This window comes from Theropithecus gelada, chromosome 3, assembly GCF_003255815.1.
Source record: "Theropithecus gelada isolate Dixy chromosome 3, Tgel_1.0, whole genome shotgun sequence".
Taxonomy (NCBI): domain Eukaryota; kingdom Metazoa; phylum Chordata; class Mammalia; order Primates; family Cercopithecidae; genus Theropithecus; species Theropithecus gelada.
In genome coordinates this window covers 155,880,714-155,906,690 of record NC_037670.1, presented here as the reverse complement: position 1 = coordinate 155,906,690, position 25,977 = coordinate 155,880,714, and the positions used below count along the sequence as shown (strand labels likewise).

Here is a 25,977-nt window from a genome sequence, read left to right as displayed (position 1 = left end):
GGCTGAAGCAATCCTCCCGTGTCACCCTCCCAAAGGTCTGGGATTACAGGTGTGAGTCACTAAGCCCAGCCTAAATTCACATTCTTGAGGGGAAGAGACATTTATAAGACTGTATTATTTTTGAGAAAAAAAAAGAAAAGCAATTATTATTATTTTTTTTTTGAGGCGGAGTTTGCTCTGTTGCCCAGGCTGGAGAGCAGTGGCACAATCTAGGCTCACTGCAAGCTCCACCCCCCACCGGGTTCACGCCATTCTCCTGCCTCAGCCTCCCGAGTAGCTGGGACTACAGGCGCCCGCCACCACGCCCAGCTAATTTTTTGTATTTTTAGTAGAGACGGGGTTTCACCGTGGTAGCCAAGATAGTCTCGATCTCCTGACCTCATGATCTGCTCACCTCGGCCTCCCAAAGTGCTGGGATTACAGGCGTGAGCCACCGTGCCCGGCAAAAAGCAATTATTTCATGGCAATTGAAGCCATTTCTAATATTCAACTATGTCAGAAATTTAAAGTCAATTCTTAACACAAATTCTAGCTTCAGCAGAAAATCAATGCCACTCATGAGAGGTAGAAATAGAAACAAAAAGATTAAAAAATACAATAAAAAGAAAAACAAAAGGTAAATGGAAATTCTGATGATATGCTGAATTCAGGAGCTCTGCTATCAAACTTGTACTTTACCGTAGATAGTTCTATGACAAGAGTCCCTAATGCCAGGAAAAGAGGCCAACACAGGTTTCTCCATTAAAGCTGCCACAGCCATTATTACTATCCCCAAATGAAAATGACTCGAGTATGTTTACAGCAACATCTGAATGCTATTAATTCCTTATTAATTTCATTATTCTCTTGTCATAAATAAGGATAATAGAGCATTTGCCTCAGAATGATTTTGATCTTTTTTCCCCAAGTAATACAATGCTCCTACAGAATGCCACAGAAAATCTCGGAAGTCTAGGGCTAACAAAAGTCAAGAATAAAGTTACATTAGCTAAGAAAAATAAATGGAAAAACAATTCACAGTATTTGGTGGATAGAAGGAAACCAAGGTTTTAAAAATCATGTATAAATAGAACCTCTAAGACAGGATTTATTGAGAAAAAGAAAAAGCATTTGGTGAAGAAATTGACATACTGCAGTAATGAGTCCTCACCCAAAACAAATGAGGGCAGCATCATTCATGTGAGCTCGTCAGCTTCATATTATTTCGACAAACTTGGAAATGTCTACCTTCAACCAACAGACCTCTAGACTAGAAGTTTTGGATAGCCAAGTCATTTCAGCATTAAAACAAATCACAGGGAGATAGAAGCCAGGGTCTAGAACCACAAAAGAATAGTGTTATTTGACTAATAAGGATTACAAAAATCTCTTGTGTTAAAGCGCCCAAAGATCTAATCTGTCATATGTAGACCCTCTATGATACTCCTCCAGTCATAAACTTTTTCTGGGGCAGCCTTCACATCCTAGATCAGGGGCTATTTTAGGAATTCAAAACTCGGTGAGAATTCAGGCAAGAATTTCTGCAAAGGGATGAAATTGTGGATTAATGTGGATTTTTAAGAAAAGAAGGGTTAGGAAGGGTTGTTTTTTTTTTAATAGTTAGATGACTTTATTTAGAATATACGTTGTAATGATTCCCTCCCACAGAAATCACTTTAAACCATAACACACAAATACTGTGCAACATTCAACCAGCTAAGGATTTCACGTGACTTTCAGGAAATAAGTGACCCACAATTACCCAGTGAATTCCATGTAGTGTTAAGAATAATTGTAGGTACTTCTTCATGTAATTACCATGAAATTGAGTATAATTTAGAGAATAAAATCAGGAACATACTCCTAAGTGCTTTTTTGATCCATTAAGCATTCGTGCTTATCTCTCACTAAATGCTTGGGTGCCTCAAACTAGCTTTTGTTTACAGGCTAGATTTTAAAACACTGTTTTATTATACCTCTGTTAATGTATCTCTACATAGCACTTTAAAAGCAGACGTGAAGAGACCAACTGGAATAAGCTGCCAACTATTTATATACAATATACATACTTTGCCCAAGAATGCAGTTTTAGAAGCTTAAATCACTGAGCTCTAAACCCATCAAACTTTTCTATGATAAGCCAGTGACTTTTTAATGTATTCTATCAGTTTTTACTTATTAGACATGGACAGGTCTGTTTTCATATAAATGAAAATCAGGTCTAAAAGATGGCCTTGATAAGAGTTAATACTGTCTGTCAGCTTCAGCACAGAGGTAGGCATTCAAGTCTGAATTCCTTTGTTTGAATAAGAGTGATATATTCTTGAATCAATCAAACTGGCCACATGAGGTCTCTGCCATTACCAAAATAAAATGCAAATGCACTTAAGAGGTATCTTGAAAATCAGATTATTTCTCATGAAGTACAAGCACTGAAAATAATGTTGGATATCTAGTTTAATTTCTGGTTGAAAATAATGTATTATACTAGGAAAAAGGAAGAATGAGGTTGAAGTTGGAGATAATACAAATGAGCAAACTGTATCCCACTTAATTCATGTGTCTAAAGTGTTAGCCAGGTGTTTCAATTAGGGATTCACCTAGGCTAGAATGAAATAATTGTTAGGTAGTAAAGCATATACACTTGGCTATATAAACAGTGTACCTAAATACCAAATTCGATTATTTAAATTATAGTCTATGCTGGAATTCTTGGAAATACATGTGGGTCCTCACTAAATAGTGACATCTTGTGAGCAACATGTCAATCTTAGTCATGGATATATGAAGCACTACATTCTCTGCAATCATTTCCAGCAGTGCTCCCATTAAAGCCCCACAGTACCGTGTCTGACTTTTCAATTATCTCCTCAGTACATCTATCTCACTTTGGCAAGAGCAAATGGCTCGCTATGATTCAACCCCATTTAAACATGGCGGCGAGCAAAAAATTCCAGAAATGAAGGGGGAAAATTTTACCTAAATAAAGTGAGGAAAGATGAAATTAAAACAAGTATGTTTTCCAAAAAAACTAGTAGGGAAGCAATTAGGGAAAAACAAAAATAAAATTACTGAGGTCAAGAACTTAGTTTCCTCCAAGTAACATTTAAGGAACTGATGAAAACAATTACAAAGAAGCACTGTAAAAATAAATGGTGGAGGGCAGCAGGATTTCGCTTGCTTAATCTTTTTAAAGTGCCAGAATTCATACTAAGCAAAACTAGAGCTTTTAAATTTAGGAAGTCTTAGCAAGTTCAAGTTCTTCCTTGTCAATCTTCTGATTTTCACCTGTCTCCCAAAAGATTTAACAGGCTATATTAGTGATATTAATATTTTATGTTCTTGTGTCACTCAGGGGAATCATTTTATGAAACTGTTCAAGTATGTAAGTAAACTGTTATTTGCTTGACTGGATAGCCACTTGGTTATTCTGCAGCTACACAAGTTGGTACTTGCTGAATTATATAGCATACCTTTCACAAGTAAAGGTACAGATCAAATTGCTTAAGAAATCACTGTTGACTGCTTTGGGATGCTAGGAAAGCCAAGGAGCCCATGATTCAAGCCTAGAACTAACAAAAATACATTCCCATCAATCCCCAAAAGAAGTAAAACCATGTACTAAAGACAGAATAAAGTAGGACCTCAATGTTTCATTCCTATACATGACACTTTTTGAAACTGCAGGTTAATTTCTTCTTTGGTGAGGCCTAATCTTGCTACTCAGGGACATACTTGATTCCATAAAGCTATTCACTCTTAAGAGTCACTGGATCGACCGACATTTCTTTAATACGAGTCTGCTTTAGCATGGTGGCGGTCAGCTTCACACAACATGGTTTTTGAGCAAATGTAAGCACTAGCCAGATGCAGGTTCCCCACATTGCATTCCACAGCACCTTCTCAGAAGATATGTACCTCTCTCTCTCACACAAAAAAAACCGACCTGTGGAAAAGTGCATCTGCCATACCTTGTTTTTTAATGAAAAAATATTTGAACTGTTCACAAAGTCTGGTCTATGTGCTTAATGAAATGCCTGTCAGTTGTATACCACTGGACAACCACAAACCATTTCTCTTTAAAATATCAATATCCACAAGCAGATATAGAGAGACAATGTGTATAAAAATAAATGAAAGCAAAGCTCTGGAAACCCAGCCTCCTCTCTCAAATGAAAATACTACAGAGACAGCACAAGAGAAACGGGAGCCCTGGTTCTGCAGAGCTCTTCTGGACGAAAGAGTCATTTTCTCCTAAAATTGCTATGAAGATATTATTCACTACTCGATCCCTCCTGCTGGTCATTTTTAGAATGGCTCTTAAAGGTTCTGAACTATTGTCTCCTCAGTTTAAGGTTTCTGTGACTCAAAGTCAGATGCTACTGTAATATCTACTATAAAATATATCATTACAGAAATATTATATACCAATCTCAGATAGGTGCTAGGGTCAATCTCAGGTTTCATGTTTAGTTTTATGGCCAAGAGTGCAAACTTGAGACCTCAGTTCTGCCTACTGTTTAACGTAACACAAAACAAGTCAACACAGACACAGATATCACCTTAACATACATCAACTGTCCTAGAGAACTATACACTTGTTAAGAATGAAGTAAAGAGGTAAACAAGTGACACCACTTACACGCAGTTGTGTGATGGGAGGTGAAGTGAAATGGGAAGGGAGAAGGCAGGTCATATGACCAACAGCAACAACATTCAAAATACTTGTAGTGCCGAATCTGTTAATAGTGCTTATTTCCCCCAATTAAAAAAAGAAATAAAAATCTGAAAGGGTAAACGGCCTAATTTTTCTTTTATACTCATTAATTCTTAAAAGATAAAGTAAGAAAAATATATATATATATTTAACTGGAAAGTATACCAATTTCACTTTATTAGCCTAATTTAGGAATAGGATGAGGAGAGCAGGGTTGAGGTCAGGCATGAAGGAAGAGGGTAAAAACTTGTGATGGTTAAGATCCCTTCAAAACTCTGGTGCAGTCCTCAATCACTGCAGCTTTACTGTCAGTCAATGGAGCTGCAATCCAAAAGATGGAAAATCGACTCCTGTTTTCCATTTCTGTGTCCAGTGACTCTTCAGTTACAGTGTGATGAGGTCTACCAGGTTGCCTTTAGGTGGAGTCATGCTGTCAGGAAAGAAATTTACTAAGGTGTCAAAGAGCTGAGTTCTTTGAGCATAGGTGTGATCCACATCAGAAAAGCCTGGTGAAGAAGATACAAAGAAACATCCATTGTGTTTAAAACATGTAACAGAAAAACTAGTTGAGACCAGCAGCAATGTATTTTATAATGGAGAAATCAAATCAGGCTTCAAAACCAGGCAGACACTACTGATCTGACCCCAGTTCCACTACCTGGCTGTGGTGTGACCTTAGGTAAATTAATCAGACTTTCTGGCTTTCAGACTTTGCTTCCTCAGCTGTAAATATGTGACAATCCTGTTTACTTCATCCAGTTATCGTGCAGATTAAATGCAGTTACATGAAAAACGTCTAGCAGAAGGACTGGCAATTCAGTTACTAAATAATATTGATCTTTCTTCTCTTCCTTACAAGGTCTTTCCTCTGCTGGTCCACTGAGGAAATTCCACTTGTCTTTTCTGACTTGTTAATGCTTCTGAACCACTAAGAAGTTTTTTGTTAATAAAAATATAATAAAATCAAAATGAAAGGTCTTTAGAAATTAGTCTAAAATCATTAATGTCTCTGAGACAGCTGGAGATAGTCTCAGAGAACTGAGTGATAACACAGATGACTGAGGGAAAGAGATACATGTACAATATATAGAATGGTACCCGTGCGTAATAAACACTATACCTTTATGCTACTATGTACCAGGCCCTATGCTAGGCACACATTATGTGAGGAATAGGGCAATAAACTACTTCTATCCTGATACATATTAGAAAGCGCATGACATTTTTAAAAGGTAGGGACTGTTAAACTAAAGGATTTTTCCCCTAACCTCTAATAAACATTCAACGATCAAGTTCATTCCAGCTAAAGGAACATTCAGTGAGATGCTGTCTTCATCAAGTGGTTTATCTCAGCTGCTTCAGATTTCTTACATACAAATGAGATATTTAAGTGATAAAATAAAATAAATAATTTCCCCTATTCCTGAAATAGCTGAGACATGAGAGCACTGCTGAGTGCCATGAGTAACAGAAACAGAGCCATCAAGAGTTATATATGCCATGGTGTTCAGTGAAGGCGACTTCAGATCAGACTGCTTTTCATTCAACTTAGAGAACCATTTTAGGTCCAATCTGTTTTAATCTTGTAGAAGAACAGGAATAGACCATAACATTGCCAAGGATACCAGTTTCCTGGAAGGAACATAAACAATGCCTCAAGAACAGCACATTCCTTTTTATTTTTTAAAAATACATTGTTTTAAGTTTGAGGAAAATGTTTACTTGAGATGAGCTTGAGTTTAACAAAGCCCACTATCGGATCATGGAAATGAATGGAAAGAAATACTCCAACATATTAACAAAGGTTATCTCTGCGGTGAGATAAGAGTCTTCCTTTCTATTTTATGCTTTTTTTTTTTTTTAATTTTCCAATTGTTTTTCAACTTTTTATTTTGAAAAATTTCAAACCCACACAAAAGTTTCAAGAATTGTGCAATGAACACCCCATATAGCCTTCACTTAGATTCATCTCATCAATTGTTAAAAGTTTCACCAAATACGTTCTCCCTCTCTCTTTCCCTATGTGTGTACCCCACTGAAAATCTTTTTGCAGAACTATTTGGGAGTAAGTTTTAGACAGCTTTGCCCCCTATATGCTCAAACTAATTTCAGCTAAGAACAAGAACATTAACTTACATAATCAATATATATTAAATTCATGAAATTTAACATTGATGTCCCAATAATACCAGTCATTTCTCACTTTTTTATAGTCATGTTTCCTACTAACATCCAATCCAAGATCACATACTGAATTTAGTTTCCAATCTCTTGAGTTTGAAATAGTTCCTCAGCCCCTCTTTGTCCTTTATGATACTAGTACTTTTGAAGAGCACAGAACACTTATCAGTGGAATGTGCTGAAGTTGGGTTGCCTGATTGTTTCTTCATGATCAGATTCAGTTTATGCAGTTTTGGCAAGAATACTACAGAAGTGATACTGTGTGTCTCAGGGCATCATCTCAGAAGGCATGTGGTATCAGTTTATCCCAATACTGATGATGTTAACTTTGATCGTCTGCTTAAGCTGGTATATATGCCAAATTTCTCCAAGGTAAAGGTACTCTTTTCTACCTTTGTAATTAATAAACTATTGATAGGGAGATAGCTTGATGAGACTGTGTAAATATCCTATTCTCCAACAGCCCTGCATCCAATAATTTAGCGATCATTGATGATTCTTTCTAAAACAATTATCAGTTATATCATGGTGATTTTCTAACCCTATGATTCCTTCTACAGTTGTTGACATTCTATTGTAAAGAAGAGCTTTTTCTTCCCCTCCTCCCATTTTACTTATTTGTTCACATCACTGTGTACTCAGGGATTCTTCTCTTGTTCACTATGTTATACTCATTACTGTCATCATTCAGATACTCATACTGTCCCAGATTTGACCAATGAGAGCCTTTTTGAGCTGGCTTCTGTGTCTTTTTGAAATATATGCATTAATTTTGGGGTATCTTCTTACTTTCTGATATATGTCCAAATTCATCTTTACACAGTTCTGGAGTCCTAATTCCTTTTAGCTGTGACTATTATTTAAAAACCAAGCAAGAACAGCTGTACTAATTGCCAGGGTGTCACTGTTTCTAGGCCTATGCACACATACCTATCATATGCATACATTTTTTTTAGAATATTACAGTTCATGCTTTTATTGTTAATTCTAATTTCTTAAAGCCCCAGAGGATTTAAGAAATTAATCCTTCTCTTATCCCATTTCATATCTCCTTTCTTCCACCAAGAAAACCCTCTCAGCAACATCGTATTTGTTCAACTTAAAATACATAAGAGTTCTAGATTTGCTATATATGTACCACCACCAACAAAAACTCAACATTACTTTGCTTTGTTTTTAGACTATACCTCACTGAAAGTATACAGTCTAAGCACTCTACTAAAATGGCTTAGTTCTCTCTTTTATGTTCTGAATATGTAGAAGTACAATGCCGTGTTATATTTTTAAAATAAGATATTGATTCTGTAATGCTACTCTAATAAAGTAATACCATTTTCTTGAGATCAAATTATCTAAGAGGGAAGAAACACTGAGTCCCTGTGTGGTAGGTACTTTAGGTATGATTATATTTCATTGTCACAAAAACAATGAAGTATTATAATCTCCAGTTTCAGATGAGACGACTTAGAGAGATTCAATAATCTTAAAGTTATTACTATTTTTGTTCTTCATCTATCTCTTTTACACAGAAAGAGATTCAGTAATTCAATGAAGTCTCACAGCTAGGGAGGGAAGAGATGGAATGTGGAACTCACGTCTGTCTGACTCCAAAGCCCTTTATTTTTCATTAACTCATAGTCATTAAGTGCTTAAGTTGTAGGGCAATGTACTAAGCTCATTTAACTCTCAAAGCCACATCTTTTATTTTTATTTACTATTTACCTATGAGGAAACTGAAATTTACACTATCATTAGATGAATGGTTAAATTATGGTAGATCCCTATTATGAATAATTATGTATCACTTCAAAAGAATACAACTGATCTAGTGTAGCTTCATAAAAACATCTACAAGCCACATGACTAACTTAAAAAAATTATGCTGCGGAATATGTTTTTACATTATATAATAAATTTAAACAGCACATACAAACCTATATATTTATATGGGGGTGTGTGTGTGTATATATAGTTGATCTTGATCATTTACACATTCCGTATTTGTGAATTTGCCTGTTTGCTAAAATTCATTTGTAACCCCTAAACCAATACTTGTGGTATTTCTGTGGTTATTACAGACACGTGCTAAAGTGGCAAAATATTTGAGTTACCACACGCACACGTCCCCAGCTGAGGCTGAACTCTGTGATCTCTGCTACTTTCTAGTTTCGGCTCTTACTATCCACAACAGCCCTTTCATCATCTGTTTGGTGCCACATTTTTGTGTTTTTGGTGGCTTCACTGTTTAAAATGGCCCCCAAATGTAGTGCCAAAGTGCTGTCTAGCATTCCTAAGTGCAAAAAGGCCTTATGGGGAAAATATGCATGTTAGATAAGCTTGGTTCAGGTATGAGTTAGAGTGATGTTGACCATGAGCTTAATGTTAGTGAATCAACAACATATATTAAATGAGGAATCTTTAAACAGAAACACACATAACATGTGGTTATATATTGATCAGTAGATAAAATGTTATGACCAGAGGCTTGTAGGAACCTAACTCTGTATTCTACTTTGAATGAGAACCAACTGCATCTATGTCTGTGTATATGATTGTGTGTGTGTAAAGGTGTATTACATATAAGTGATTATACTTGAGGGTAAAAGACAGAGATTGAGGAAAGTTGTTTAAGGAGAATCCTAAGCTTTATATGTAATCAATGTTTTTTCTAGAAACAAATAAAAAAGGGGTGGGGATCTAGGAAACTCATCAATAGCACCACAACTACTTAAATGGCACTGCTAGGACAACAAGGTGATACTAATTTTAAACCTCATGCTCCTAATCACTATGTTTATCTTACTTTATTTTCATACATAAAATAAAATGGAAAGAGGATGTAACCATTTGAGCAGTGGAAACTGGTAAAGCTCAGTGAGAGGTACCACATTTAGTGGTTTAGAGAAGGCGTTCTGAAGCCATACTGACAGGGTTTTAATCCTGGTTTTGCCCTTCACTAGCACTATGCCTGGGCAAGTTACTTTAGCCTCTCTGCACCCTAGTTTCTTCATATACAAAAGGGGATCACATAGTAGCTACTTCATAGGGTTACTGTGGGGTAATCATGAGTTAAGACATGCAAAGTGCTTAGAACAGTACCTGGTCCCAAAGTAAGTGCTCAATAAATATTAATTAGCTATCACCCTATCACTAGTAGTATGACTGAAGGCAATGACTGCTCTAAAAATAAAGTGACCTATTAGGAATAATTTTTTGTTTTTAGAGATGGGGTCTTGCTACATTGCTCAGGCTGGATTCAAACTCCTGGGCTCAAGAAATTCTTCCATCTCACATCACCATGCCTGGTTAGGAATATACTTTTAATTTATCATCCTACACGTAGCTGGATTTTCCTACTGTGGTAAAGGAGAAATAACATGAATTCTCATTTTTTTCCTAGCATACACATTATTAAATGTACACTTATTTCTAACACTAAACTTCATATTTGGACTGTAAACTTCTAAAAAGAGTTGTGAGGACCAAAAAAGGACAAACCTGGGCAAGACAGTGAGATCTCATCTCTTCAAAAGATGTAAAAAAAGAAAAAAAATTAGCTCAGCGTGGTTGTGCATGCCAGCAGTCCCAGCTACTCGAGAGGCTGAGGCAGGAGGATTGCTTGAGCCCAGGAAGACCAGGCTGCAGTGATCCATGACTGCACCACTGCACTCCAGCCTAAGCATCAGAGCAAGACCCTGTCTAAATAAATAAATAAATAGGTAATATGCTTTAGAGACCAGATTTTTCCTACTTGTCACAAACCTTGCTGAAAAGAAGTTTAATTGTTCCAATTCATACTTTCTAGAAATAACATACAGCTCTCAAACTTAGCAAAGTGACTGAGTTCAATCTTACAAGTGCCTATAGCCACCAGAAGCTCTAAAATCAAGATCCTTGGAGATTTTCTCCGAGGTCACACATTTTTCCAAAACTAAGATAATATCACCTTCCATCTTTCCGATTCTTTAAAATATTACATACAATATTAATACTTTTATTTAATTCTCACTAAGAGATGAACGTAAATTGGATTATTTCTGGAGGGAGTCATTCAGAAAGTTTGGCTGAGGCTTTTTTTTTTTCAGACCTTAGAAAATGAAATATTCATTTATATAGTGAAAGGTATAGTAAATAATCCATTTTATTTCTAATCTAATTGGCATAAAGATAAAATAGTCTGACAGAAAATGAATAAAAACAAGAACCAGGAACTCTAAATAGTAATGAAACCTTATGAAAAGTACTTCTTGTTTATAAATAGTAAATCAAATTTCTCATTATTAAAATTAGCATACAATCTGAATTTGCTCCTTATCCAAATTCACCAGTGTTACAAAGGTGACTTTTTTTTTGAAAAACAGAGACAAGATTCTGCTATGTTACCCAGGTTAATCTTGCACTCTCAGGCTCAAGATGATCGTCCCACCTCAGCCTCCAAAAGTGTTGAGATTACAAGCATTAGTCATCGCAACTGGCTAGAAGATTACATTTTTAAGGCAGTCAATATTAATGGTACCCTGAATGGAGCATTATTGCTTTACTGTGCTAAATGTCTTCCAGAATTATTTCATTTAATTCTCTCAGCAATTTGAGGCAAGTACTCCCATTACCTCCATTTTACAGATAAAGAAACTGATAATTAGAAAGTTTAAGTAACTTGCTCAAGATCACTTTTAAGAGATCCTGACTCTTAACCACCATCTCACATTCCAACCTCCTCATCACTAGGCTATACTACCTCCCCTCAGACAAGACAGGAAACAACATCCCACAGGAATTTTCCCTGCTTGTATTTTTCTCTTTTTGTGTTTGTATTGTTCTCAGTACATCTGAGGTTTGTTTAGAATCCAAATAAAACAAACTATTCCTGACAAAATATTAGTTGGCAGTGAATAGGACAGAGTCAAAAGAAAGGAAAGGAGTTAAGCTGAAGGTAAAATATTTGCTGACACCACCCTAATTAATATATTTAAATTGCTGCCAAGAAATTCTTGTTCTAAAGGCTAAAAATAAGTCAGTTAGATATAATTTAGTGCTATCCACTAATAAATAAAAATAATGGGCCTGGGCTGTGGTATCAGACATAAGGCACACAATCATTCAAACAGAATATATGCCAGACCCCCAATTCATGTATCAGTACATCTATTTCAAATGCTAGAATTCAGAAGAGCATGAACTTTCCAAATTAATGCTTACACCTAGGTTCTCCAGCTCACAGAGTGGAGATTTCTAGTAGCCTAAGGACTTCAACTCGAGTGTATGAATAGTGGTAAATCATTATCTAAATTCTTAGGAGAACCTTCTGGAGTCACGTTTATAGCAGTTTGCTGAGTCTAGTCCTGAGGAATCCTACATATTCTGAAGTTAGAACTTAGGACTGGAGTTGCCTTGATCAGTCTAGAAGCCTCAATCACTCGCTATGGATAAAGGGCAAGACCTCAAAAACACCTCTATTTTTTCATCCCAGTGAAAAGCACCAGAATTATACATATTCTTTTTTCTTTGAGGTACCGTTCACTTTTAAGAGATAAAAGGTCAAATAATGAAGAAACTAAATTGATATCCTAAAGTGTTAATTTATTCCAAATAGAAAAAATAGTATTTATATTACATACAATGGAAAATTTCAATACTATTGCTCAACTCTAAGGCAAACAATAACTGCACTAGCATCAATGGGATTAATATGCATTCACTGACCAGAGGAAAGGTAGGAATTTCCATACTTCAAGAATATCATCTTGGTAAAAAAATGAAGCTACTAATAAGTTATCCTGATGAAAATACCCTTGAAAATTCACCCAAGTAAAGGTGTGGGTTCTGCAGACTACCCACTTTACTACAGTCTTGGATTTTTTTTTTTTTTTTTTTTAGATAAGAGTCTTGCTTTGTTGCCCAGGCTGGAGTGCAATGACATGATCTTGGCTCACTGCAACCTCCCACTCCTGGGTTCAAGCGATTCTTCTGCCTCAGCCTCCCGACTAGTTGGGATTACAGGCACGAGCCACCATGCCTAGCTGATTTTTTTTATTTTTTATTTTTAAAGACAGAAGGTTTCTCTCTGTCGCCTAGGCTGGAGTGCAGCGGCATGATCTTGGCTGACTGCAGCCTCTACCTCCTGCGCTCAAGTGATCCTCCCATCTCAACTTCCTGGGTAACTAGGACTATGGAAGCACACTACTACACCTGGCTAAGTTTTAAATTTGTTTTTGTAGAGACGTGGTCTCACTATATTGCGCAGGCTTGGCTCAAACTCCTGGTGGGCTCAAGCATCAGCATCCCAAAGTGCTACGATTACAGGTATGAGCCACTGTGCCTGGCCTACAGTCTAGTTAATAATTCATTAATACAAAATGACAGTATTACTAAATGAAGACTAAAGTGTCTGAGAAAAACCTGAGTTTCAACTAGAAGTTATCTTGAATAATTAAGATAACAAAATTCTCATTTTTAGGAAAGAGATAATCTATCTTCTGTGCTCCCAAAACATTGCCTACCCCATAGCTATTCTCCTGGTGACACACAATTCCATAAAGAACAAACCGAGAAGAAAAACTATTTAATCAACAAGTATTATCTCATAGTATGTATCAGTAATACAGCCTACATTCCAAGCAGTGCTATACAAATTAATTTATTTTGACTGTGTTTCTATTGCTATCTGTTTGCATACTAACACAGCAATTGGTATAATAGTCATTGCAAACTGAACTGATAAATGATACCTGAAAGTAACTTTGTAGCAGGTTATTAGAAATTTTGCATGATACCCTGAAACTTCATTTGCTCATCTATTTGTTTGAAACATCTCACCTGATGTTTCATGTAAAGGAAACCAAGATCCAACCTTCCAAATGCTAGGACATCTAGCTGGATAAATTATACTGCAATACTTACCTAGAGCTGTAAAATCTGAACCAGATTTGAATAGAGCTGATGCCAGGAGCTGAAACTGTTTAAGAAAGAAAAAAAAAAAAAAAGCAGCAAATTAGCTGGCTAAGTGCACTGAAGGAAAATAACCTTCTATAACTTTGACCATTTATCAGCAACTACATATTTCAGAATATGTGTGACATAGGTCTATTCACTAAATAGTGGCAAGAACACATTCAGATTACAGAATACAATGACTTTTCTATCAGGCTGCTATTATCATTTTCCAAAATACTGGGCCATTTCCTGGAATTATTTTATTTTTAAAATGTATTAAAGTATGTATTTATTAAGGAACAACAGCACAATAAAATAAAAAAGAAAATTGTCATTTGAATCTAACAGATATGATCAGATTGGTGCCCTGGGCTCTGTTACCGAATTTTTAGCATATACACATTCTCATCTCAAAATAAATGTAAGCCACTGTAAAATACCTGATGTCTCAGCTGTGTAAATCAAAATCTGAGGAAAAAAAGCATGTATAGACCATTTCTAAATTACAACTTAGCTTGAGATTCCACAATTATATATAATCACGTTGTTAAAACCCAAAGGCCTTTTTTAATGGACATAATGTTGTAAATGATGCTTAGATTTCCAGGCTGTCAAAGTTAGTTTAAAATAGACAATGTAATTTAACAATGAAGAAACAGAGTAAGACAAAACTATTGCAACATTAGCAATTTAACAAATAGACACAAAATAAAAAATCTGGAGAACTATTTATATTTATCTTGAATGAGAATGCAGGAAAAGAGGCAAATTAAAGGAATGAATTAAAGCAGACAAACTCCTCAATGGAGTTACTGGGTACTTCCCAAGACCTGAGCAGTTAATATCGCCAATTCCTCAGGATATATTTCACATATATGTTTGCAGTCTTTAACATTTCAGGTATTAAATCATACCAACATTTGTAAGCCCTGATGAATGGTCCTGATGAATCAGAAATTGTACAAATATTCCATAGGTATTCATCTAAGCAAGAGTTACGAAAATGGGGGGTAAAAAGAAAAATTTAAAAATGCATAGAAGTTCTTTATGTATTCTGGGTATCAGTCCTCTGTCAGATATATCTACTGTAAGGATTGTTTAGTCTGTGGCTTGTCTATTTATTTATTTATTTTTTGAGGCAGGGTCTCGCTCTGTCACCCAGGTGGGAGTGCAGTGGCGTGATCATGACTCACTGCAGCCTTGACCTCTTGGGCTCAAGCAATCCTTCTGCCTCATTTTTTGATTTTTTTTTTTGGTAGATACGAGGTCTCACATGTTGCCCAGGCTGGTCTCAAACTCCTGGTATCAAGCAATCCTTCCTCCTAGGCCTCCTAAAGTGCTGGGATTACTGGTGTGAGCTACTGAATCTGGCAATATCTATTTATGTTTTTAGTAGTCCTTTAATGAGTAGAAATTTTAACTCTTTTGAAGTCCAATTTATCAAGATTTTTCTTCAACAATTACTGCCTTTATTCACGTCCAAGACATCTTTACCTGTCCCAATGTTGTGAAGATAATCTCCTGTTTTCTTCTCAAAGTCTTATTCTTCTGGATTTTATCTTAAATTAATGTTTCAGTAAAGAGTGAGAAAGGTTTGAGATATCCAGTTATTCAGTAGCATTTGTTAAAAACTTTCTTTTCCCTGTTGGACTTGGCACCCTGGTCAAAAAACAACTGACCACATATGTATGGGTCTACTTCTGGACTCTATTCTGTTGTATTGATCTATTTATCTATCCTTAAGCTAGTAGCACACTGTCTTGATTACTGGGGCTTTACGTAGAGTCCTGAAATCTGATAGTATAAGGCTTCCAATTTTTTCTTTTTTCAAAATTGTTTTAGCTAGTCTAAAACCTTTGCATTTCCATGTAAATTTTACAGTGGTTTGTCTATTTCCTCAATGACAACAACAATAAAAACCAAATTTACACTGCATTAAAAGGCCAATTTGGGGAAAACGGGCAGCTTTAAACAATTTTTATCGTTTCAATCCATAAATATATCTCTTCATTTATCAAGGTCTTCTTTAATTTCTTACAACAGACTCATTCTACCCATTTGATATTTCTCTTGCTAATATAAACTATGCTTTTCATTTTCTAATTGTTCTCTGCTAGTATAAAAATAATTGCTAATAATTACTTTTTTTTTCCTCCTGACCTTGTATTTTTGTCATCTTGCTAAATTCACTTGTCCTAGTATATTGTTTTGTAGACACCATGGGGTTTTGAATGTACATAATCATGTTACCTACAAATGCAAGCAAATTTACTTTATCCTATCCAATCTATATGCTTTTTATTGTTTTTTCTTTATTACACTAGCTAGTGTAATTCTGGTAGAATGTTGAATAGAGAGGCTGATAATAATTTCCTTGTCACAATCTTAGGGAAAAGGGTTTAATGTTTAACAATTAAGAATAGTCCTAGCTGTATGTTTTTCACAGGTGTCCTTTAGGAATTTAGATTCAAGAAGTTTCTTTTTATTCCTAGTTTGCTAAGAATTTTTATTCTGATGAGTCTAAATTTTGTTAGATGCTCTTCTTCACTTACTAAGATGATCTACGGTTTTCCTTCTTCATTCTGTTAACATGGTGAATTACACTGAATTTTTTTTTCAAATGTTAAACTAGCCATATATTCCTAGAATAAACCACCACTTAGTCATAGTACACTAACCTTTCAATATATTCCTAATTAACTAAAATTTTCCTAAGAAGTTTATATTTATGTTCATGAAAAATATTGGTCCATGATTTTCTTCGCTTGTAATGTCTCTCTTTGAATTTTATTTTATTCTAATTTATTCTGAGATAGGATCCCACTCTATCGCCAAAGTTCAGCATGCAGTGGTAGGATCACAGCTCACTGCAGCCTCAACCTCCCTGAACTCAGGTGATCCTCCCACCTCAGCCTCCAGAGGAGCTGGGACTACAGGCATGCACCACCACACCCAGCTAATTTTTTTGTATGTTTTTGTAGAGACAGGTTTTTGCCATGTTGCCCAAGCTGGTCTCAAACTCATAGGCTCAGGCAATCCACCCCTCAGCTTCCTAAAATGCTGGGATTACAAGCGTGAGCCACCATGCCCTGCTTTTGTTGGGATTTTATATCAAAGTTAACCTGGCTTTATAAAAGGATTAAAGAAGTATCACCTTCCTCTAATTTCTGAGAGTCTATGTAAAATTGTATTTTTTTCTTCCTTCTTTAAATGGTTGATAAAATTTACTGCTATTATGGGCCTAGAGTTTTTTGTTAGAAAATTTTTTATTACAAATGTAATCTCTGTAGTAGATATGGAGTTCCTTAAGATTTTCTATTTCTTCTTGTGTCAGTTTTGGTAAACTGTGTCTTTTAAAGTATTTGTCAATTTCATCAAGTTGCTGAATTTGTCGATGAAGTTGTCCATACCCACTTTACTTTTAATATATGTAGGGTCTATACTGATGCCCTCTTTTCATTTGTGATGTTGATAATTTATGTTTTCACTTTTTTTCTTGGTGATATGGTTTGGATTTGCATCCCTGCCCAGATCTCATGTTGAATTGGGGGAGGGGTTTGGTGGGAGGTGACTGGATCACAGGGGCCGATTTTCCCCTTGCTGTTCTTGTGACAGTGAGTTCTCATGAGATCTGGTGGTTTAAACCTGTGTGGCACTTCCCCCCTCATTGTCACTCTCTCTCCTGCCACCATGTGAAAAAGGTGCTTGCTTCCCCTTCACCTTCTGCCATGATTGTAAGTTTACTGAGGCCTCCCAGTCATGCTTCCTGTTAAGCCTGTGGGCCTATGAGTCAATTAAACCTCTTTTCTTCATAAATTACCCAGTCTCAGGTGGTTCTTTACAACAGTGTGAGAACAAACTAATACACTTGGTAAGTCTTGCTCGGGGTTTATCAATTTATTTACCTTTTCAAAAGGCCAACTTTTCACTTTTAACATTTCTCCATTGTTTGTTTCCTATTTCATGAATTTCTTATTTTCTACTTATTTGGGGTTGAATTTGCTCCTCTTTTCTAACGCCTAAGGTGAAAAATAAATTTTATTGGCTCTACATATAGGATAAGGAGAAAACTATTATCTTAACAATCTGATTAAATAAGTGGAACTGTATGTACTGGCCTAAGGATTTTAACACATACCAAGTGATATTACAGACCTCTTTCCCAAACTCTGGATTTAAATATCCAACAGTCACCTCAACATCTTAAGTTAGCTGTGTCATAGATATCTCAAACTGAACATTTCCAAATTTAAACTCCTGAATGCCAGTCAGGAGTCCCCACAAACCAGCTCCCCCAAGAACATTCTCACCTCAGTTGATAGTAACTCCATCCTTCCAGTTTTTCAGGCCAAAAACTTTAGAGTCATTTCTTTCAAACACTAGATCTAATCTATCATAAAATTCTGTTGGTTCTATCTTTAAAATATATTGAGAATCTGCTCTATTTTACTTCTCACCGTTCTATCATTATTTTGGTCCGAGCTTCAGTAACTCCTTGTGACCCAGGCTGGAGTGCTGTGGCACGGTCTCGGCTCACTGCAACCTCCACCTCCCGGGTTCAAGTGGTTCTCCTGCCTCAACCTCCCCATTGGCTGGGATTACAGGCACCTGCCACCATGCCCGGCTAATTTTTTGTATTTTTAGTAGAGATGGGGTTTGACCATGTTGGCCAAGCTGGTCTTGAACTCCTGATCTCAGGTGATCCACCCACCTCAGCCTCCCAAAGTGCTAGGATTATAGGCTGAACCACTGTGCCTGGTCCAATACTTACTCAGTTCTAATGTGCTATATAATTTGCTTCTTTAATGTTTATTGTCTTTCTCTACTAAGATGTAAGCACCTCCTGGGCAGGGATCTTGTTTGGTTTGCTGATATAGCTCCTCTGCCTGGAATGCCTGAACTATTATCGGGAATCGATACACATCTGTTAAATGAATGACACCAGTAGTCTGGAAACTCTGCAGAAGTGTAATGAATACAAAATGTGTTATTGTAGCTGAAAACTTATTCTCATTCCTTCTCTATTACAGAAGTCTTCTCTGAAAGTGGTATAATTGACTTAGGCATCCTTTTCTCAAGCCTTTTCTAGAAAAAAATATATTTTTTATAAGATTTATTATAAGTTCATCAGCAATTCAGAACCCATGTTCTGAAGACTGGAGGAAGCAAAGAATATTTTTTTGTTATACAGTTCATAGTTGTCAATGTCCTGACAATAGGCACAATGATGATGATCATAACAACCGTGAAAAAAAAAATCTAAAAAACACTTTTCGTGTTTTGAGACTTAAATGAGAAAGTCATTTAATAACATGAAATTTTTGTAAAACATATAAACAGAACAAAAACAAGTTACTATAGGAAATGAAGAGCAGTAAGGCCCTTCTCAATGAGTGGAATGATTTCCTACAATGAAAGTGAAGATCTACATGCCTCACTGACAAATATCATCAGTATACATGGGAACTGTCAACAGAGAATTTCTTCCCCACAAACGGACTGTTGGATATAAAACATTTTAAAAGTCAAATCTGTTCACACATTAAAACAAAATAATAGTATTACAGACCAGTTATTCTCAATGTCAGGAATGTTTTCTGTTTTCTGTTCTTTAAGAGCAGACAGAAGAGAATCTTAGTGTGAGGGCATTGTTTTAAAAAGTGGGGTGATTCTGATGCCAACATACACACATACATACACACACACACACACACATACTACCATTTCTTTCTAACTTCTACTAGGGTTCACCAACTCTTGCTAGATTAAGCTTTTATGAAATGGAATGGAAGCTGGTGGCATACAAACTCCTAAGTTGTTACTACTTTAAAAAGAAGAAAAAGAGAAACCAGCTACAAAATTTTAAAAATGGCTTAAATGAACTTGAGATACCTCCCTGTCCTGTTTTTTTCCCATCAGTTTAACTTTAAGAACAAACTGTCTTGTTTTCTTTGGCCTAGTTGCAGCTCACACAGCTGAAATTATTTACTTTGAAATATTTTGTTTTGGCTTCAAAAAATAAGGAAAAAATGACTGTTCCCAGTTACAGCCATTTTACACAGAATATGGAGAAAACACAAGGAAATCTATGCATAACTCTCAAATGTATGGCCTAACAAAATTAACATTAACGGACTCTTCACAACTAAGTACACTTATAAGTCATAAAAGATTAAATCAAATATATTCTACCACTTGGCAAAACTATAATTATTTCTCCTATTTCCACAGTATCATCAATTGACTGAAGACAAACATATTCTGCCACTTGGCAAAACTACAATTATTTCTCCTATTTGCACAGTATCATGAACTGACTGAAGACTCAAGGAAAGACAATTAACTGTCCTCCTTCATGGGGGTTCTAAAGCATGTTCTGCAGATTCTCTACCTAGTGAAGGGCTGTAATCAATATCGAGAGACTTAGGACTTAATTTTATAGTACGAAACTATGAAAGAGTATCTCTTTGTTATGGTGCTGAAGGCACGGAACCTCTGTTGCTTGAAAGTACAATAAACCTGGAGCCTGAAAGTGATTCGACATTAAATCTGACACCTGTGTCAATGCTCAAGCATGCCGGGCACAGCTTGATACTGCTATTACAAAGCCAAAGCAAGGCAGCAGCTAACACGGAAAAAGACCTAAGGGTCAGAACTACATATAATCAGCACAAATTCTGTGAGTGGAAGGCAAATGCACTGCAGTTCAGATATTGCTAGATGAACAAGGACAGCTGGCAAAAGGAAAAAATGACAAAAAGAATCTCAGATATTAGCGGAAAGCCGGCGTATGAAACCACAAAAATCACTGCAGGCATATTCACACACCATGGATAAGCAAACATGTTCTTAAGGATATAAAATCTTTAGAAACAGTTGTTTCTATCCCAAGGCTATGTAACAAAAAACTGAAAAGTAATTATTGGCTAACTGATTTCTCAATCTTAACAACTAGGAATGAATGAAATTAGTAGCCTATAGACAAACTATACTGCTACAACATTCACATAACTAAATATTAAGGCACCAAGGATTCTAACTCCCACCAATCTCTCTTCATTTTCTTCCTAAGCAACAGGGGATTTTTCTTTCCTCTCTTGGGGGATCTAAACTATCAACAGAAAAGTTTATATTGAACCATTATGTAATCCTTAAGTAAAATAATCATGGGACTATGGACAAAGTAAAAATTTCTATTTGCTTTCCAAAACACAAAACTAAGTTAAAACTTTATACCCGATAATCCTTTTCTGAATGGACCAAGGGTTTTTGGTGACTTGAACCTTATCACATGAAAACATGCCTATTCAATTTTTATTTCACCGGCTCTGTGACATTTTAAAGATTATTGATGTCATCATATTTTCTTCATTTTCCTTTACACACTCAAGAGCAAAATCATTAAATATGTTAGGAAGACATTTAAAAATGCAACTTCTGAAATTTATTACCACCTTTCTTTACCTCTTTTGTCTCTTCTGGGTCTGAATGATCCACAGTTATATAAAGATCATTTTGCAAATATTTCAGAGCACTAAGGGGATCCATTTGGGCCTTTTCTTCAAACCTAGAAAATGTAAACAAGAATAATTATCTGGAGTTATGACAAAGTATCAGAAATGTCTTTCAGACCTGGAATAAAATACACTGTTACACTGTGTATGAGTTGTTCTAGATATCTAGAAAATGTCAGTTTAGGAATCCAGAAGTAACAATACTGCCATGTAGACAGTGTAGGCGTGGAGTTCTTGGAAATGTAATGGTAATGCCAGGTGGTCACAGGCAGCTGTGGTGCTAGAGACTGGGTAGGAGCATTTCCTACTCTTCTCTTAAAACTACAAGGTAGGACTAAACCAACTACCAAACAAAGTGAATATGCTACATATTTTATAAAACAGAACTTCAAAAAATCCCAATGTGCTTCATCCAAAACGAGCAGACATAAAAATAAAAACACTTGCTTAGATTTGTATGTTTTCTAATGGAGATGCTTAACAGACACCTTGGAAACTGAAATAAGCAGGGTATCTTTAAATGAGTATCATTAACACTGATTACTTTTAATGAGATTATGTCCATGTCTCAGTCAGTAAAAACAACTGCAGCAACCACTTCTCAAGCATTTGTAATATGCTAGACATTGTTTTGAGTATTTTACATGTACCACTTCATCTATCCTCACAATAATGCTATGATGATGATCTATTTTATCACCGTTTATCACAAAAAACATGAAAATAGGGTGCTGTGGCTCATGCCTGTAATCCCAACACTTTGCGAGGTCAAGGTGGGTGGACGGCTTGAGCCCAGGAGTTTGAAATCAGCTTGGCCACCATGGCAAAACCCCATCTCTACAAAAATCAGCCAGGTGTGATGGCACGTGCCTACAGTCCCAGCTACTCGAGAGTCTAAGGTGGGAGGATTGCTTGAGCCTGGGGGTGCAGTTAGCCATGATCGTACCACTGCACTCCAGCCTGGATGACAGAGTGAGATCCTGTCTCAAAAAAAAAACAAAACAAAAAAACCCCAAAATGAAAAACTGAGGTGCAGAGAATGAATCTGGATGAGCTCTCCTAAACAACAAAAAACTGTATGTATCTATATATCTATTTGAAAAAGATAACATCTCTGTTATATCATAATTACATATAGATTTATTTCTAATAAGTTGGTATGCTTTTCAAAATATACAGACAAGGAAAAGAGGAATTTCCTTTGAGTAGGAATGGCTATGAAGAGCCTTTCACGATGGCATTCAGGTTGATGGCATCCTCGGTGATAGGGTATCTGTACTTCAGGCAGGGGCAAAGACTAGCAAAATGTTACAGCTCTCTTGTACCAGGCAGTACCGTAAGAGTGACAGCCAGGCTTACAGCCTTCAGATGAGAGTCCTTTAGGTAAAGACCATGTTACTCTACCATGTTGTCCACAACAGATTAGATTAGACCAAGGTTTTGGTACCCACGCTTTGATTAGCAGTTTATAAAGTGGTTTGGCAGAATTCTTCCTAATAGGGACACTCTCCCCAGGAAATGCTTTCTAAGAAGATTCTTTCTCTTGGATAATCTGAATGTGAGACATATAAGGACATGTAAAGAGCAGACAGAAATAGAGAAGGCAGTAAACAGAAGCCATGAGATGGCAGATTCTGTCCATCCGTCCATCTACCTATCTATCTATCTNCCTACCTACCTACCTACCTATCTATCCATCTATCTATCTATGCCTCTATCTATCTATCTATCTATCTATCTATCTATCTATCTAGGCCACGAGGTTGGGAGAAAGTCAGCAGTAGTCAGTAGAACAGGACAAGCAGATGGAGAAAGAAGCAGACAGAAGTACAAGGAAAAGCTACAGTAGCACCCAGCTACTAGAATTGTTCCAGTATCCTAAACAATTCTCCATCCAGTTTCACTGTTCAAATGCTGACAAGGTGCCTTAATTCCCTGAATAATCTAATAATAAATTCTTTTTCAGCTGAGGTATCCAAAGCATGGCATTATCCTTTACAACCTGAAATAACCTAACCAACACACACATACAATCCCATATCCAGTAAAGAGATCAGCTTCCTGAAAGTTATGTTTTCCACCTTCATTTTCTGAGCTATTTTTGGCTAGCAAGATCTTATCACAGACTTGTGTCTGTAGCCTAGAATCGTATTTTAATCAACAGTTCTGCCCTGTTTCTAAGTGAACAGAAATTAATCCTATCACAATTTTTTTTGCCCATTTCTACCCATAAATCATCATCAAGTTTGGAAACCTGAATGTCATATGAAAAAATAATAGTGGTATTTTATTTATTACATCACATGACATCAGTAAGAACAAGGAGATACTTCCTTGGCACACAATATACTTCTTTCTCTCCTTCTAAATTTATATTCTAACTAAACAGAAAAATTGTTTTCCATTAAGAACAACAACAAAAATAAGCCAGTCTAGCAGTTAGTACAAGCTCCCATATTAAAAAAAGAAATCTGCATAACATTTGAAAAAGGCAATTTTTGTGTTCTACCCAATTCATAGACACAAACTTCTATCTATTCTGTCTATAATGTAGCGATGTCCCTCAAATTCTTGAATTTACCTAACAGCTTGGTAGAGAAAAAGGTTCTAAAATAAGCCTTTTATTGTCAGTTTGAATTGGCAGTTGACAAGATTCTCAAGATGCCCTGAGTCATCCTTGACTGCTCTCTTTCTCTCATACCCATATCAAATCCATCAGGAAATTCTATTGGCACAATCTCCAAAGCTTATCCAGAATGTTAAGGTGCCTTCTTGATCTCTTGTGGAATGTCTCTTCCTCTGCCTGTCCTTCAAATGGTGGTGGTCCTCAGAGAATACCCAGCAACCCTTCACTCTTCTTGCTCACCCCGAGCAAGCTCCTTCTCCCCGTGACTCACAACTGTAATGTCAGGCCAAGTCTTTTCACCAAATGTTCAGATGGCCTCCACTTGCATGTCTTACAGACTTCTCAAACCTAAAGTGCCCCAAACTGAAATAATCTTTTCCAACACATAAACCTGTTGTTTCTGAAGAATTCCCCACCCGAGGGAAAGCAGCCATGAGTTTTACCCAGTTCTTCTGGAAGAAAATACAGAATGATTTTTATAAAATATAAGCCTGAATGTGTTACTCCCCTACTTAAAATCTTTCAATCTCCCCTAAGAGTAAAAGCTGAAGGCCCCTTACAAGCTGTCCCTTTCCTAGTCCCTTCAACCTCATTTCTTATCACAATCACCTCACTCATTCCACTTCCACCACGCTTCTTCTCAATTCACTCCTCAAATTATTCAGGCATTTTTTTAACCTCAGAGCCTTGACTATTACCTGTCTAGAACACTCCCCACCCCACCAGACAGCTACGTGATTCAGTCCCTCTTGTCCCTTAAGTTTCTATTCAAATGCCATCTTCACTGTGCAGTCTATCCTGATATTATTTAAAACTACATTCCCACCTCCCTCACCTGTATAAACAATAACTCAATCTGTTTCTTTTCATAGTACTTACCATCTAACATGTAATATAAATTCCTTATTATGTTTACTGTTAGTCTGCCTTCTTAAGAATAGAAACTTGAGGGCAGAGTTTTGTTCATTTCCTTCATTGATACATATGTATATATGACAGTTAAGCGGTGAGCTCTGGAATCAGAATGCTCAGGCTCAAGTCCTGGCTCTGCCACATAATAATATACAGGGTCTAGCATAAAGTAATTGCCAGGCTGGTCTTGAACTCCTGGCCTTAGGCAATCCTCTTACCTCTGCCTCCCAAAGTGCTGGGATTATAAGCATGAGCCACTGCACCTGACCCTAAAGCAAATTTTTATTACCATGTAACACTACAGTAACCAAAAGGACAGAAACCCTTTTCTGCATTTTTTAGTAATTTATTACCTTCTAGGCTAAAAAGCAAACATGACTCAGGGTGGGGGAGGGTGTGTGTGTGTGAATGTATATGTATATATGAAAATGCTTGATTAAATGATTTTGCAATTAAATAATAAAGGTGATATAAAGCCACAAGCCTATTTTGAAATTGTATTGTGAAACATCAAATTAGGAAGATATAGTATAGTCAACTATATCATCACATTCACTGTTAAGAGAGTTATCAAGAGCTCATGCACGTGCCATTAAGCTAGAACTGATCTAATTTGTAGTTAGCTTTGAGTTACTTTGATGTAGGCACGTCACCTTCACAGAAATTATTTTCCATTTTTTAACAGTTGCAAAATTTCACTTGTTCTGTTTTTATAAATTTTTAGCATCAATATCTATATTTTGTATCTTCCTTTGAAAAAGGAAAGCAAAAATAAGTAGAACAGGGCATTTACAAAATTCATGATCTTCGTAGTATTTACAGTGTCATTATTAAATGTGCCAAGAGAAAGTTCTATCTCCAAAGCTAGGTAATACCAACAACAGCTGATAATGTTAATTAAATGTTTTCAGTGAATTATTTTCATACCTGTGTTTTCTTATGAGGTACTTGCAATGCCTCAGTAAATAATCTTTTGAAGGTCTACACAACTTCAGTGACCAGAAGTCATCTAATCTCATCTTTGGAGAGCAAGATTTTCCTGGATTCCCACCAAATAAATAATGAACCTATAATAAGCAAAATAAGCCAGACTTTAAAAAATGCATGCATACCCA

At 36.3% G+C, this 25,977-nt stretch overlaps 1 protein-coding gene across 3 annotated transcripts in view; it reads right to left on the bottom strand.

Moving 5' to 3' along the window:
• Positions 1-1,584: 1,584 nt before the first annotated feature.
• Positions 1,585-25,977, bottom strand: part of MKLN1 (muskelin 1) — a 375,585-nt gene continuing 351,192 nt past the window's right edge. For all 3 annotated transcript variants that reach the window (XM_025379575.1, XM_025379574.1, XM_025379576.1), the window contains 4 exons: positions 25,790-25,929; positions 21,275-21,377; positions 13,778-13,832; positions 1,585-5,202 (listed from right to left, as the gene is read on the bottom strand). In XM_025379575.1, coding sequence (XP_025235360.1) covers positions 5,081-5,202; positions 13,778-13,832; positions 21,275-21,377; positions 25,790-25,929 — 420 coding nt within the window. In that variant the 3' untranslated portion in view covers positions 1,585-5,080. The remainder of the gene's footprint in view (positions 5,203-13,777; positions 13,833-21,274; positions 21,378-25,789; positions 25,930-25,977) is intronic.